Raw genomic sequence first — 16,468 nt, forward strand, 5'->3', positions numbered from 1 at the left:
AGGAATATTGAAGAAATAGGACTGAATATAAGAAAAATGTAAAGTAAAGCAAAATGCAGGAGTTATGAAGTCAATACGACAACGTGAACTTCAATTTTCCTTGTGTTTTTCAAGATGTACTTGAAAAGGCATTAGAAGGGAGGTAACTTTTGCAATACAGTAAACATAGATTTGATTATTACCTGCATTTCACCATTATTCATTTCGAGTGTTTTCAAACATAAAACAAAGTAGGTAAAACATCATCTCTGCAAAAATTGACACTCAAAATGAGACAGATTTAAAGTTTGACAAATTCCCAAATAGTCATTATCAATGAAACGTCTGTAAAATCCCTACAAAAATGCACAAAATGAATACAAACTTTTCTACCTTAGGCTTTACAACAGCTGGTAATTAAGAAATAAAAGAAGACCAAATAAGGCAGTGATTGGGTGATGTGAGGTGAAATTGGGTTTAACGTCGTACTTGGGAATATTTCGCTCATATGACGATGTGCATGCGTGTGTATGTGTATGTGCGGCTGCTTGTACTACCCCAGACTTAAGCTGGTTTTATAGTGCTAGCTCACTGAGATACCATGCCGCAGTGAAGCATGAATACCCCACTCAGACACATTATACTGACTCCGAGCCGACTAGTCCTTGTTGTACCCATTAATGCCGAGCGCCAGGCAGGGACCAACAAGTACCATATTTTAACATCTTTTGGTATGACGCGGTCGGGGATCGAACCCGCGACCTTCCGCTCTCCGGGTGGATGCTCTAACCACTACACCACGGATGCGGTCCAGTGATTGGGAGTAACTTCAAAATGTTACCAGCCCTGATGTCTGGCTGGGTTTATGGCTTATTTCATACACTGCCTATAGGTCTGGTCCTCACCTTCATGTATAACCATGGAGGACTGTGTCTCTCCGGTGTCCACTGAGAAGCCGCCAGGTGGACTGAAACAGAGCAGAGAGTCATGCTTAACATGTGATGAAGGAAATACAATTGTACATGGAGCTTCTGTCTGCACACCAACACCATTTTCTTGAAACTGATGACTAAAAAACTGCAGAGTAAACCAGTCTGACAGTAGTCAGTAATATTTAGTTGAGTAAGCAATACTTTGAATTGTACATTTAACAAATTAACACTATTTTAACCATCATTATAAAGTCTCAATTTTATTTTTAATAAGGCCGTCTTAAAATGCTGAAAAACTGTTAATCTATGACAAAGAAAAAACATGTTATGACATGCAACTATCTACTTTAAAATGATAAGTATCAATTGAATGTCTGCTTGCTGAAAGTGTCAGTATGAAACAGAACTATTTTCATGTCAAAAAGAACTATTTTCTCCTTTTTTTATGTGAATGAGAAGTCTTTGGTGACTTTTACAGCTTCATATACCCTAAAGGTCTGGGTTAGAGTTGATCTTCAGTAGACCCATGCTTGTCATAAGAGGCGACTAACGGGATCGGGTGGTCAGGTTCGCTGACTTGGTTGACACATGTCATCAGTTCCCGATTGAGCAGGTCGATGCTCATGCTGTTGATCGCTGGATTGTCTGGTCAAGACTCGATTATTTACAGACCGCCGCCATATAGCTGGACTATTGCTGAGTGCGGTATAAAACTAAACTCACTCACTCACTGCAGCTTGATAGCAGAGCGGGAATAAGAAATAGAACTGCACACATGCCTATCGGCTCACTTAAATCATGCATCCGAAAGTGCAGTTCTTACCATTCCTCATCCGATTAATCAAGTTCTCAAGTTTGAGGGTCAATTCAAGTTCTAAGCCATGCCTTCGGTCTTGAAACCTTTAAATGTACTTTGGGACCATGAAAGACAAGTGAACAAGTCTGATGGTCTCATACTCAGAAAGTGACTGCATGTTTGCCAGTAGATTTGTCTGATCATAGTAAGTTATTGTTCATATAGATACTGAGCAAACATATTACCCTGTTTGCATGTGTAAAGTACTCTCGTTTATGATTCAACACACACTGAGCACAATGACCTGTTATTATTGTCCTGCATCTTTGATCAACAGTTGAATTTGTACAAATTCTAAGCATTATATTCAGCATTAATTCTTGAATGTCAGTCATTCCAATCTCAAGGCCTTTCAGGGTTTATGTGAACAGTGATCGAAATTGACGATGGTTCTGGGGTACATCAGGGAGAGTGAAGGCCATAAGACCATGAATCCAAGACCACTGAAACTAAAATATGGACTAGTTGTTTTTTCCAATGAATCACAGTAAATCCAAGATTACAATTTGAGCATGGGTATATTAAAGCTTCAAGCACCTTGTACAGCCTAGCACTAACATTTTCTCTACATGGTATATTTCATTTATACACCAGCACGGAAGCTGAAGCATGGTGAATAATAGTGAAAATATGCCTGGATTTCAAATTGAAAATTGAAGTAACACTGCCATTACCGGTGTTTTATAAATAGGCAAGGGAAGGCAAACCTACAGGTGGCCTGTTGTATTATAATTACTACATGTCTCTGGTGAGAAGCTATTCATGTTCTTTCTATCTTAAGACTGACTGAGTTTGGTTTTACGCTGCTTTTAGCAATATTCCAGCAACATCACGGCAGGGGACACCAGAAATGGGCTTCACACATTGTGCCCATGTGGGGATTCGAACCCGGGTCTTCGGCGTGACGAGACAACGCTTTAACCATTAGGCTACCCCACCGACCTCTATCTTAAGAAGTCCCTGTGATCACTGATTATGTTTCTCAGGTCCAGTTATGGTAAGAATGGTTTATTGAATAAATATTGGCGTCATAGGTTTGAAATGGGAACATAATTCGTTTTCGTTTTGTTGGCATCTGCTAGCAGTCTCTCTATACATTTGTAATCACATGTTCATAACAACACCGTTGAAGATCTGCAAGGAGAGCTACATGACATGGGAATCTTCCACTGTTGACTACAGGAGCATTCCACCTGCAGGATGTTAAGAGCTTACACTTCAAGGGCTATATCACCAAATATTAGGCAGAACAGTTTTATATTTGGTGAGGAAATGCAAATGAAACAAATTACACTTCTCGCTATGTGACATCACCCCTAACTGTCCATTAATTGAAGGAGTGTTACTATGTATATGGCTCCCTTTAACAGTGCTTCCTTACCATCACTGTATGTGAGCTGAGAGTCAAGTCCCGAAGGCAACTGTTGTTGATAGTACCTTTGTGATGAAACCTTTGGGCACAGTCATAATGGTTAAATGCCAAGCATTGTATATTGGGTTTCTTAAGCAGCAGACAGCATATACTGTCAGCTATGGGACACAATTGTACCCTGAGTCGTCCTGCCTTAGACAACCTGGTAGCCCATGCTCCAGAAGAGCAGAGAACTGTCAGCTAAGGGACACAACTGTCCCCGAGTCGTCCTGCTTTAGACAACCTGGTTGCCCATGCCAGAAGAGCAGAGAACTGTTGCCCATGCTCACAACTGAGCAGAGAGTCCTGCCTTAGACAACCTGGTTGCCCATGCTCCAGAAGAGCAGAGAACTGTCAGCTAAGGGACACAACTGTACCCCGAGTCGTCCTGCCTTAGACAACCTGGTTGCCCATGCTCCAGAAGAGCAGAGAACTGTCAGCTAAGGGACACAATTGTACCCCGAGTGGTCCTGCCTTAGACAACATGCTCCAGTAGCAGAGAACTGTCAGCTAAGGGACACAACTGTGCTTTATACAACCTGGTTGCCCCTGGTTGCCCATGCTCCAGAAGAGCAGAGAACTGTCAGCTAAGGGACACAACTGTACCCAGAGTTGTCGTGTTTTAGACAACCTGGTTGCCCATGCTCCAGAAGAGCAGAGAACTGTCAGCTAAGGGACACTTGTCAGCCCTGGGACACAACCTGTTATGCTCCAGAAGAGCAGAGAACTGTCAGCTAAGGGACACAATTGTACCCGAGTCGTCCTGCTTTTAGACAACCTGGTTGCCCATGCTCCAGAAGAGCAGAGAACTGTCAGCTAAGGGACACAACTGGACAGTCATCCTGCTGTAGACAACCTGGTTGCCCATGCTCAGAAGAGCAGAGAGAACTGTCAGCTAAGGGACACAATTGTACCCCCGAGTCGTCCTGCCTTAGACAACCTGGTTGCCCATGCTCCAGAAGAGCAGAGAACTGTCAGCTAAGGGACACAACTGTACCCCCAGAAGAGCGTCCTGTAGACAACCTGGTAGACAACCTGGTTGCCCATGCTCCAGAAGAGCAGAGAACTGTCAGCTAAGGGACACAATTGTACCCCGAGTCGTCCTGCTTTAGACAACCTGGTTGCCCATGCTCCAGAAGAGCAGAGAACTGTCAGCTAAGGGACACAACTGTACCCCGAGTCGTCCTGCCTTAGACAACCTGGTTGCCCATGCTCCAGAAGAGCAGAGAACTGTCAGCTAAGGGACACAATTGTACCCCTCGACCTGCTTTAGACAACCTGGTTGCCCATGCTCCAGAAGAGCAGAGAACAACCTGGTTGCCCATGCTCCAGAAGAGCAGAGAACTGTCAGCTAAGGGACAACTGTCACTGGACCCAGAGTCGACGTGGTTAGACAACCTGGTTGCCCATGCTCTAGAAGAGCAGAGAACTGTCACCTAAGGGACGCAACTCTGTACCGAAGTTTTCCATGAAATACAGACAATGATCAGATCCTGGCAAATCAAGGGGCACAACTTGTGTTAAACACTGCTATGATCAACATTTCAGTTATGCCAGGGAGTGACATCCTGATGTGAGGAAAACCGGAAGTAATGCAGGCCTCCAGACATCTACCACTTCAGTGTAAACCACGTGCATGGGTGTTGAAAAACCTAGAAACACAATGATGGCAAATCTGGCACGATCATAGGTTTCAAATATACATCTCTGCAAAGCTGATCATTGTCTTACACCATTATCAAGGAAAATCATGTAGGGACAGTCACACAAGGGACAGATATGTACTAAGATAAAATCTCTAAAATGCTACAAGGATCAAAATAAACCGCACAAACACAGCAAACAAAAAACAAAGTAAAACAATAACTGTCATGCCCATGCTAGAGACGGGTGAACTGAAACAGGGTGGTCTATGATACAAGCTGCAATGGAGGAGGATTGGGGAAGCACATCTAATCCTCACTGTCCTATCATACTTACACCGAGTAGCTGCTGACTAGACTTGAATGCATTCTGTTTAAATCATAAAATTACTTTCAGTGTTCGACCACCCAGGTAACTCAATGTCAGATCATGTTGTTCATGCATAATGCATGCTTGGAAAATTGAAACGGAAGCTGCTTCAGGAGCCAACAGTGCAGACAAGCCCATGGAAAGCAAGTACAGTTGTACTGTCAGAGTTATTTGAATAACATTATGATTTAGAAAATGTTTCAAGAAGATAATGGACTGCAAACAGTTTGATGGTTTTTAACTAGGATAAGATTTAGTTGTATGAAAATGTATTTTCTTAAGAGTTAAAAATATTATTTTATACTTATCCTGACTCATACTTATTGCCTCACTCTCACTTAAACTGAGATACAATGGAGACATCTGTGTTATCTTCCCCGAAGAACAGTAAAAACATCTCACCGGAACGCACCCCACCACATGGCCATAATATTTATGTTCAATAATGTACATGGGCTGATGGACTAAAAAACAAATAAACCATACGAAAGAACAGGGTATTATTAATTTGGGGAGTAGTGACCAGAGTTTGGGCTAATTAGAACTGATCAGACTGATCTATTATTGCTGTAGGGTAGAGCATTCTCCACCCTCACTCAAGTGTCTGACAAAAGAGGTATCACCACCTCCTACATGACCAGCCAGAGAAGCAAATAGTGAGTCAGGATAAGGTAACATGTATTTTCATCATCTTTCATATAAACTTGAAGTTGCTATGCCGGCAGTGCATTGAGTCCTGAAGCAAAGGTTCCATGATAACAAAGAGAGAGAGGGGCAGAGCGTACAGCCCTGTTATATACATACTGCCTCCAGATATGCAGGCTGCTAAAGGAGTCAAAGGCTATGTTCCTTAATCACTGACAGCTTGTCATCAAGGCATCAATACATGAATGGTATCAAATGTCATCCTCCTTGAAAGTGATTTTACTAATATAGGATTGAAACATTGTATAAATGATAAATAATCACTTAGTCAGATAAAACATGCTTTGTGTAACTTTGTCTGATCTTAGGAAAGAAACAGTAACATGTATTCTATCACTGAAACGTAAACCAAAGCAAAGACTAATCCACATAATTTAGTTACTAATTTATGCCATTTAACACAAAACAATCACATTTTACACATCACTGTATATTCTTGAAGATAGATCAGAAGTTTCTGCAATTCAACCAGCTGTGTCCCGGCATTCGAAATTCTCTACAGTCCACGTGAGCAAGTGCCATGTAAAATCCCCTATCAACCCATGTCAGTTAATCATGTGCAGTTTTCATTAATAAAACGAATCGTCTTTAAACTACCACTGCGCTAAATCAGAAATCTCCCATTCCCTGTTCCTGTGAACCTGACACAACTAGCTTGAGATGAACATAAAGAATTTTCTGAAATCCAGACAATTCTTTATGTTTATCAAAAAAGCATCTTCTAAAATGCCAATCAAGCATCTAGCTTGAGATGACACTGTACAGATACATTACTAAGTATCTGTACACAAACGGTTCAGTCATAGTTGGCCATATGCAGTACACAACTTACAGAGGTCTGGCTGGTTCTGAGGCAGGCAAGGTGCCATCACGATTGATGTCGTCATCCTCGTCATCTTCGTCCTCGTCACTTGCATCATCCTCAACGATAACAGTTCGAGCCTGACGCTCCTCAGCACCCATCTTACTGAGATGTGCAGCCAGTCTCTCCAGATCCTGCAACACGCATAATGACATTAAACACCTAATATCTCCAAAACATCTAATATAAACCTACTGAATGCTACCAAACAATTCAGGGTCATATATGTCCCCATGTTCTCATTTACTCTGTTCACAAGTTAAATGACACAAAAACACTTGCAAGGCTGAAACATTTGAAAATCTCCTGGGATAACAGAAAAATTAATCTTGACATAATTTGGAAGGGCGCATTTACTAAAAACCAACATCAAACTTTCAGGACAAAAATATATTGATAGTTTAATTCCCTGCATTGGGAAATGATTTCCCAAACACTGAGTACAAAATAAATCGTGAAACTTGTTTAGAGATCCAAACAACGGACCCACTGAAAGACAACCGACGTGTGCCGCAATGTTGATCAGGACATCCTCCTCTACCTTGCTACAGGGTAGATACAGAGTTAATAGCTCAAGCATCAAGAAAAGTTTTAGCAACTGTGCCTGCTTACAAAGTGATCCTACCCAAAGTCCTCAGCGTCAAGCCAAATGGAGTAACATGATTTCCATCTACACTTACTGTGTCTGACCCTAACAACCACACATTCAAGCTTGCAGAAGTACAAGGGAAAGTCATATTTACAATTGTATTTATCTTGATAATGTGATACATGATTAATATACAATAACGCTGAAAGAAAAAGAAAAAGATTGTGTAAACATTGCACAGAAGTATTTAAGTTTCATTCAGACAAATATAGCGCTAATGATTATTGATTTTCGCCTTGAAGTACGATGTATTACAGATGCAGACAGTGCTTGAAATTCTCTTAGTTATTTTGACTTGACTGAGTTTAGTTTTACGCCGCTTTTAGCAATATTCCAGCAATATCACGGCGGGGACACCAGAAATGGGCTTAACACATTGTGCCCATGTGGGGAATCGAACCTGAGTCTTCGGCGTGACGAGCCAACGCTTTAACCACTAGGCTACCCCACCGCCCCTATTTTGACTTGAAGCATAAACATAAAATCATCTATCTACTTGGAATAGGAATGAGTAGTACACAAAAGTAATACATGACACCTAGGGGTGTTACACTCATCAAGACGAATATTACTGTAAGCATGCAGACTTCAAGTGTTATACAGACCTGACAATATTCACTATTTGTGGTAAAATAGGGTCAAATAAGCTTTCAAAATGCAGTAACTTTTTTTTTCTCACAGAAAGATATCATTTAACCATTTCATAAATAACTCAAATGTAACACTAACCTTTCAAAATGCAGTAACAGTTATTTTCTCACAGAAAGATATCATTTAACAATTTCATAAATTACCCAAATGTAACACTAACCTTTCAAAATGCAGTAAGAATTATGTTCTCACAGAAAGATATCATTTAACAATTTCATAAATTACTAAAATGTAACAAAACATTATCAGAATTCACTCATGATCAAGTTGCAGATGAAAATCATTTACTTCATTGTGGCTGAAACATCATTTTAGGTCCCATTGTGAGAATGTGCATTGCATGATGTGACGACATGTTTAAAGACTCCACAATGAAAAAGAGAGAATAGAAAGCTGGATGGCAAAAGATAATGGACACAAAATCTGAAAAAAAAATTCATGAGACACAGAAGTATTTCCCCCAGAGTTGTGCAGTAGATACATGTGCAACAGAAAACACCAATGTGAAACTTGACACTTCACAAACTCCAATGTCGATCAAGTTAAGTTGTGAAGACGATGATGATGTAGGCTCTGATAAATACAAATATATCTGAAGCAAAAGCTTGACTACATAATGACTGCCTGAACGCCATCTTAGTTGGCAAGGGAGATAACTCCCAACTAAGGCAAAAGCAGTTAACCCTCCAACCAGAGCAATGTCCTCACATGCTTCAGTGTGCTCATGTTAATTAGCTTAGGTCATCTATTACGCCAATCAGCATGCATTACTATATCGAGGGTAACAAATGATTAAAAAAGGATTACTTTTATGCGAAACCTATATGTGACATATTCTACTATGCTTAAAAATCTTGAAAATGTTTTTATTCACTTAATTGCATTTTTTGTTCGACATCGTAATTTTATTGTCATAGTTAGTATATGTGAAAACAATACAATGTCACTCCAAACTGTTCCTTCTTCAGTTTGAGAATATGAATGGTCTAGCAGTCTAAGGGTTAACGTGATGCTACGGCGACTGCAAAAAATATAGCTGTTCTCACCTCTTGGTCATTCTGTGGTAACAAACAAGCAGTGACAGCTCTACATATCTACCTCATTAAAATATAGGATCATATAGCCATAGCCATAATGCACTTGGCAGTGTACAATATACACTATGTACTATATACACAAGGCAATACACGGCTATATACAATAGGCCATCTTCAGCAACTTTGGACACCCACTCTTGATACACAGACATGCAAAGACAATATAGGCCACTTCATCAATAGTGTCATGTCTTAGCATGTGACTGACTGACTGAGTTTAGTTTTACGCCCGCTTTTAGCAATATTCCAGCAACATCACGGCGGGGGACACCAGAAATGGGCTTCACACATTGTACCCATGTGGGGATTCGAACCCGTGTCTTCGGCGTGACGAGCCAACGCTTTAACCACTAGGCTACCCCACCGCCCCTCTTAGCATGTGAAGCATCTTTCAGCGATAGTGTCCGGTAATACACACTGCCACCTGTTCAGCCATTCGATGACATTACAGCCTTATATCAAGCTTGGAACAACAAATTGTTTACATGAATCAGAATCCCAGTCATGCTCATGCTGTTCACACTGTGATGTGAAGATACAAATATGAAACAAGTCCTTCATGTGTACAGCTAACTTTCATACACGTTTACAAGCCTTAAATGTTATCTGTCTTTGCAGAAAGAGTCCAAAGGCATGCTGTGAGTCCAATATACCTATATTTTGTCAGGATACATCAAGGTCATTGTGAGCAATATTATTGTAGTCATAAGTCTCTGTGAACCATGGATTAGTTTGTTTGTTTGTTGTTTAACGAATCACTCAGCAATATTCCAGCTATATGGCAGCGGTTTGTACATAATCAAGTCTGGACCAGACAATCCAGTGGTCAACGGCACGAGCATCAATCTACGCCAGTCGGATACAATGACATGTGTCAACCAAGCCAGCGAGCCTGACCACCCAATCCCGTTAGTCGCCTCTTTACGACAAGCATGGGTTACTGAAGATTCAGTCTAACCCGGATCTTCACGTGTACCAAGGATTAGAGTTATGAGACACAACATCCATTAGTCCCCCTTGTTTCTGTTTTTGAACACCACACTCAGCAATATTGTCCAGCCCGGCTGAGACAATCCAGTGATTGACATCACTACCATTGATCCTGGCACTTATGATAGCATGTCGTCATGAGTGAGGCAAACAGTCTCATCACCTGAACCACCTTATGCTCTCTCATGACATATACTAACCATCAAAAGTTTAGACTCACTAGCGTAAATGTAGCTACTTACTTCAGGCAACTGTTCTAAACTAGATTTAGCAAAATATTCCATACTGTTTAAAGGTACTATTTACATATGAACTGATGCATTGTAAAACAAATTCGTAACGTTGAAAAGATTATTGCCATGAGTTCAAAAAATGATGAAACTTAGTGAAAAATTGCGATTTCTTAACAAAACTTTACACCAAACGCAGAAGTTCACATGCACCATATTTGCAGATGCTTTTCAGCAATTTGATGCATGATCCTCGTGCAATTCATCTGCACAAGGTTTGCAGTGAGTGCTTTAAGTGAGTCTAAACTTTTGATGGGTAGTATAGATGTAGGCTTTACTTAAAATTGTTGGTCATTATCTGTGATATATGCAGACAAATCACAATCACAATGCCATACTGTAGATGTCATCCAAAAGATTTCACAAGGCCCAAAAAGTTGAAACATTCTGAATTTTAATTTCATTATACTTATGATGGAAATGTGGAGCCTGTCCATCTAAAACACCAAACTTGTATTCTGTGTTACCTCTGGTTTGTTGACAGGTCCACCAAACATGCCGGAGGGGCGGCTGATGGGATGGTCGAGTTGCATAGCTTGGCCAGCACTGGAGCTTGGATTCTTAGGGTCCGGCATAACTGGAAGACAAGGACAACCAATGAAATACTAGTCTGTCTTACTGTCCCTGAACCACATGATTTCCCATTCGCATACCCCTCCTGCAATGCTAAAGGACTAAATGAAGTCTAGATTTCCTCAGCTTCAGAAATCTCTTCTCAGTGGGACTCCTTTTCAATTTAAAAGGAATTGTTTGTCTCTATCAAAATTATATATATTCAGAGACTAATCATTGGTTTAAAGAAATACAAGTCATGTTCAGTTGACATAAACCAACATTGGGCTTCAGAAGAGGCAGGGGCAGTGGGGTAGCCTAGTGGTTAAAGCGTTGGCTCATCACGCCAAAGACCCGGGTTCGAATCCCTACATGGGTACAATGTGTGAAGCCCATTTCTGGTGTCCCCTGCCATGATGTTGCTGGAATATTGCTAAAAGCGGCGCGTAAAACCAAACTCAGTCAGTCAGTCAGAAGAGGCATGCAGCGATCGAGAGGGTGTGTTGATAATTCAAAGATATGACAGTGTATGCGTTTGAACTGAGCCAGGTCTCAAGAGATTGTGAAGTGGTAAAATTGTACATGTTATGAGGGCAGTTGCTGTCAGTGGCAATAAAAGACTGCAAAATACCAAATGCTGTTACGGCCAGATTGTTAACAGATGTTGCCAAGAGTTATCTCCCTCATAAGAGCAACATAACAGCAACTCAAGGTCTTTTACGACCTGACTTTCATCTTGCCTACTTCTCAAGTATGGACTAGTCAGATATCTGAAGACAATTAATTCCATCCTGCCATCTTCCAGCAATATTCTAGTTAAAGAACACAGCACTGGTTTCTTTCAAGACACTGACAATGACAAAAATTCCCGGTGAGTGAGTGAGTTAAAATTTACAGTCACATCGGCAATATTTCAGCCATATCATGACTAAAACTAGTTTCAAATTGACCATAAATATATGTCAATTATAATAACCTGTCAACAAAGGACAGTTAAACCAACTAGAATATCACAGTATCAAGAATTAAAACTAGCATCTCTCTCTAAAATTGGATTTCAAATTAGGACAAGACAGTATAAAAAACAAAAATTCTGGACAATCATGAGTACATATAGTGAATGAGTATGGTTTTACACCGCTCTTAGTAATATTTTAACAATACCACAGCTGGGGACACCAGAAATGGGCTTCACGCATAGTACCCAAGTGGGGAATCGAACCTGGGTATTCACATAATTGTGTTCCGATATGTTAAACATTAGCTGACTTTGGTGGTACAAACCGATTGGCCTGGACTGGAAAGGGAACTGTTTGGGTGGTTCATGTCCGCCGTGGGGCTGTGAGGGTGGGATGTACTGACTAGATGGGACACGCTGTCCGTGGCCAGAGTGTGGACGCTGTCCATGCTGGCTGCGACGGTCATGTTGACGCTGTTGCTGCTGCTGCTGCTGCTGGTGTTGGTGGTGGTGGTGGGCATGGCGCGACTGCTGGTTGCCCCGAGCTTCCCTCTCCTGGATCTGCTGGAAGTTACGTTTGAGGGTGGACTCGCCTGGGATTTGGAGGATTGAGCTGTAACACAAAGTTTAGATGCAAACATCAAACTCTCTAAAATGCCTGTTTTTCCATGCCAAACTGTATTGGCTTGGTTGAAATAAGCCTTTCAAAAGGACTCTTGCTTACCAATGAAAACATCAAACCGGAGGTTAAATGTAATAAAGCGCTTAGTATTTAACACTGTTGAAAATTTTCCAAACAAAACAATTGCATCACACGACCTTCTTAATTCTTATTAAGAAAAACCTGTGTAACATGATTCAATGTTACCCTTTCATCACAAACTGACAAGGGTGAGGTGAGGTGAAATTGGGTTTAACAACGTGCTTGAGAATATTTAGCTCATATGACGACGTGCATGAGTGTGTATGTGTATGTGCGGCTGCTTGTACTAGCCCAGACTAGCTGGTTTTATAGTGCCAGCTCACTGAGATACCATGCCGCAGTGAAACAAGAATACCCCACTCAGACACATTATACTGACTCCGAGCCGAACAGTCCTTGCTGTACCCATTAATGCCGAGCGCCAGGCAGGGACCAACAAGTACCATATTTTAACGTCTTTTGGTATGACCCGGTCGGGGATCGAACCCGTGACCTTCCGCTCTCCGGGCAGACGTTCTAACCACTACACCACGGAGGCGGTCCAACTGACAAGGGGTAGCTTTGACGCAATTCATCAGCACCGTATCATGTCTTCATTAACATGGCAAATACTTACATGTACACCATAAGAATTAACCCAACAGGTCTTATAAAACCAATAGGAACAAAAGTGATAACTCATTGCATGTTCTACACTTGCACCCTGTTTTTGACAATGATGGGATTGCATCATTTACACACTGCAAATGGTATCTCCACAGAGAGTGGAGCAGCATATTCAGGCCATATGGTTGCCATGCTAATTCTTAAAATAATCTTGGACAAAGACACCTACCAAGACTGGGGAACTTTCTTACACCTTGCATATCAAATACATAAAAATGAACAACTAACATTGTATGGGGAATCTTACGATAAAGTTCTGTTGATATTGATGAATAATTAGAAAGGCTATTTTGTGGATGACAAGTTTCTTATTAGATTTTGATGACATGTTTTAGTATAGTTCTCAAGCCATTGTCAAGCAAGATAACAGCATAAGAATCCATTAAGTATCCTACCTTTCTGGCATATAACTTGTCCTAGAAAGCTGATGTGCATGTACTTTGTATTCCATTACTCATAAACCCCAACGTGCCCACAGAACTATTACTAGAGATAATAGTCTGTTGAATAAGGGGAAGTAACTCTGTCAGCCTTGAGTGCCATGATATGAACAACTGTACACAGCCTACCTTGGCTCTCCAGGCATCGTGTTGTCCTCATCTTCATCATTGTCACTACCTTCATACTCATACTCTGTGTCGTGGTCATCACCTGAAGATATCAAGATCACATGTACAACACCTTGCCCAAACATTACCTCAAAACACAGGACCAAAACATGTCATCTGAAACACATATATTTCCATCTGAAAACCAATTTGTCATAGTCCAATTGTATGGATTTTAGATAATGTTACGTTTACCACTGTCCAATAGTTCATAGAGTGAGTGAGTGAGTTTAGTTTTACGCCGCTTTTAGCAATATTCCAGCAACATCACGGCGGGGGACACCAGAAATGAGCTTCACACAATGTACCCATGTGGGGATTCGAACCCGGGTCTTCGGCGTGACGAGTGAACGCTTTAACAACTAGGCTACCCCAACGCCCCAATAGTTCATAGAAAGAATGACTAAGACAAGTAACATGCACAACATATTTTGGATAAATGATACGTAATTGTTTTGTAGTGCCATGAAGGCATCATATAGAGAAGCCAAATTTGAAGGACCAGAAAACAGATTCTGTATAAAGAGGTAAAGGTTACACTTTCATTAAACTATTTAAAAACCTACATCACTTCAGGAGAACAAACAACAGAAAGTGACTTCATCAATGAAGACATGAAATTTGCAATTGAAGATTGAACTAGATGAGACTATTTACCATTTCATTTGAATTCATTTTTGTGCCAGCCATTGTTATATTTCCAAGTATAAAGTATACTTTGTGTATTTGTCTCATAAACTGAGACAGTGGTGTCATATTAAGTCCACAGATCAATAAGATAATTTTAGCCCATCCCTTTCTTGTCCTTTGACATTTGATCCACTGTCCACCAACACCCACTGGGCACCATTAACACTTATCACCCAAGTCAGGATGGGTATCAGCCCACTTACCTTTCTTGTTCTTTTTATGCCTGTCTATGTGATCCTTGAGCTGTATGCGGACCTGCCTCTCAGTCGGCTGATCACGGATGAAGGGATGCTTCAGAAGCTGTTCCGTGTTAGGTCGCTGGGTGTAGTCCTTGATCAAGCATGATTCAACAAAGTTGTGGAATTTGCTGGACCTGAGAAAAGTCCAGGACAGATTCAGTTAAACTTTCAGAAAAAGAATCGTACATAACGATCCATTGAGAGTTTCCATCAAGGAAATTTATGCTGTGAAAAATGTGGGATAATCCTTAGAAACTCTCATTTTCTCAACAATGCTTCAAATATTTAAAAGCAAGGATATTTTTGTGCTGTGAATGGAGAAAACATCCATCTAGCAGCTGGAGGCTAAGGATTTGTCATGTGTCAACGTCAACATGTTTTGCATTCCAAAGTATTCTTCAACTACACCAATGTCTGTCCCTGTATGTGTTGTTCCAACCCTGCAATATTCCAATGTGATGCTAGGGTAATGTACACAATCAAATGTGTACCACACAATACAGAGATTGATATGAACAATGCTTGAAGCCATTGTGGTACACTGACCCTTTGACAAGTGTAAATTGGCACAACCCTCAAAAGTACTAGAATCTAAACTTTACTGAGAAAATGTAATCCCACATATAATGTTACATTTGAATCCTTCTGAATGGCATTGTGTTTTCACAGCAAAGGGGTTCTGGGGACAAATTCTACCCTGGTCCCCATGGTCGTATTTTTATGAAATACTGCATCAGTACAACACTAATGAAGACAATGACTGCTCACCATTTTGTTGGGTTTTTGAGCCTAGGCGGTGGATTTCTGGGTATAAGAAACAGCGCTCTCATAGGATGCATATCACAGAGTGCTGGAAACATTAAAATCACTCGTTAATAGCTTCATAAGAATTGCAGTGCATTTTGTACAATATGACATACAAACAACAACAAACACAAGTTAATATACCAATCAATAATTTCATATTCCATCTATTTATATTCTTCGTGAATACAGTCAAATCCCGATGAGTCGAATGCCGGTGTCTCGAACATTATGCATAACTCGAAGTACCTGTTGGTCCCGACCATTCCCTGTTATAGTTGTCATCATTTGATTTCCGGTTACACGAATTCGTCTCATAAATACACACGATGACTCGAGAAGGAAATTTGGTCCCATGAGATTCAAACAACAGCAATCTTGTATACATAAACCGAAGTCAGTCAATGAGAAGTTGATTGGTGTAGCAAACTGATCCAATTAACAAACCAGCGCGGCTCACACCTTTCCGCCATTGACGGGTGAGTTCAAAAGGCAGATTAGTGATTTTACGGAAATTACTGTCTGTGCTAATCAGACTGGAACTGATAAGGTGTTCTATTAGTGAGATGGAAATCATTAGATAAACAAATGCTTAGGCAGAGGAATTAGGACTGGATCATCTTTTTTTCTACCCTCATAGACATACCTATGTCTCGAATACATCGATAAGTCGAATTTATTACTTGGTCCCCAGCGATTCGACTCATCGGGATTTGACTGTATTTAGTAAAAAGAAATTAAAATCATTCCTTCTTTATAAAACTAATCAACATTTAAGATAAGATAGTTTTATTAGAAATGAACGTAGTTAGG

General features: G+C 40.6%; 1 protein-coding gene across 1 annotated transcript in view; it reads right to left on the reverse strand.

Annotated features, from left to right (window-relative positions):
• The window catches only part of LOC124259176 (misshapen-like kinase 1), a 186,133-nt gene that overhangs the window by 104,469 nt on the left and 65,196 nt on the right, over positions 1 to 16,468 (reverse strand). The window contains 9 exon segments of the mRNA XM_046693274.1: positions 885 to 946; positions 5,159 to 5,191; positions 6,729 to 6,892; positions 9,105 to 9,116; positions 10,903 to 11,012; positions 12,272 to 12,558; positions 13,884 to 13,965; positions 14,816 to 14,985; positions 15,620 to 15,701. Of these exon segments, the coding sequence (XP_046549230.1) occupies positions 885 to 946; positions 5,159 to 5,191; positions 6,729 to 6,892; positions 9,105 to 9,116; positions 10,903 to 11,012; positions 12,272 to 12,558; positions 13,884 to 13,965; positions 14,816 to 14,985; positions 15,620 to 15,701 (1,002 nt within the window).

Source organism: Haliotis rubra, unplaced genomic scaffold (assembly GCF_003918875.1).
Source record: "Haliotis rubra isolate DU_JTF1 unplaced genomic scaffold, ASM391887v1 Scf711, whole genome shotgun sequence".
Lineage (NCBI taxonomy): Eukaryota > Metazoa > Mollusca > Gastropoda > Lepetellida > Haliotidae > Haliotis > Haliotis rubra.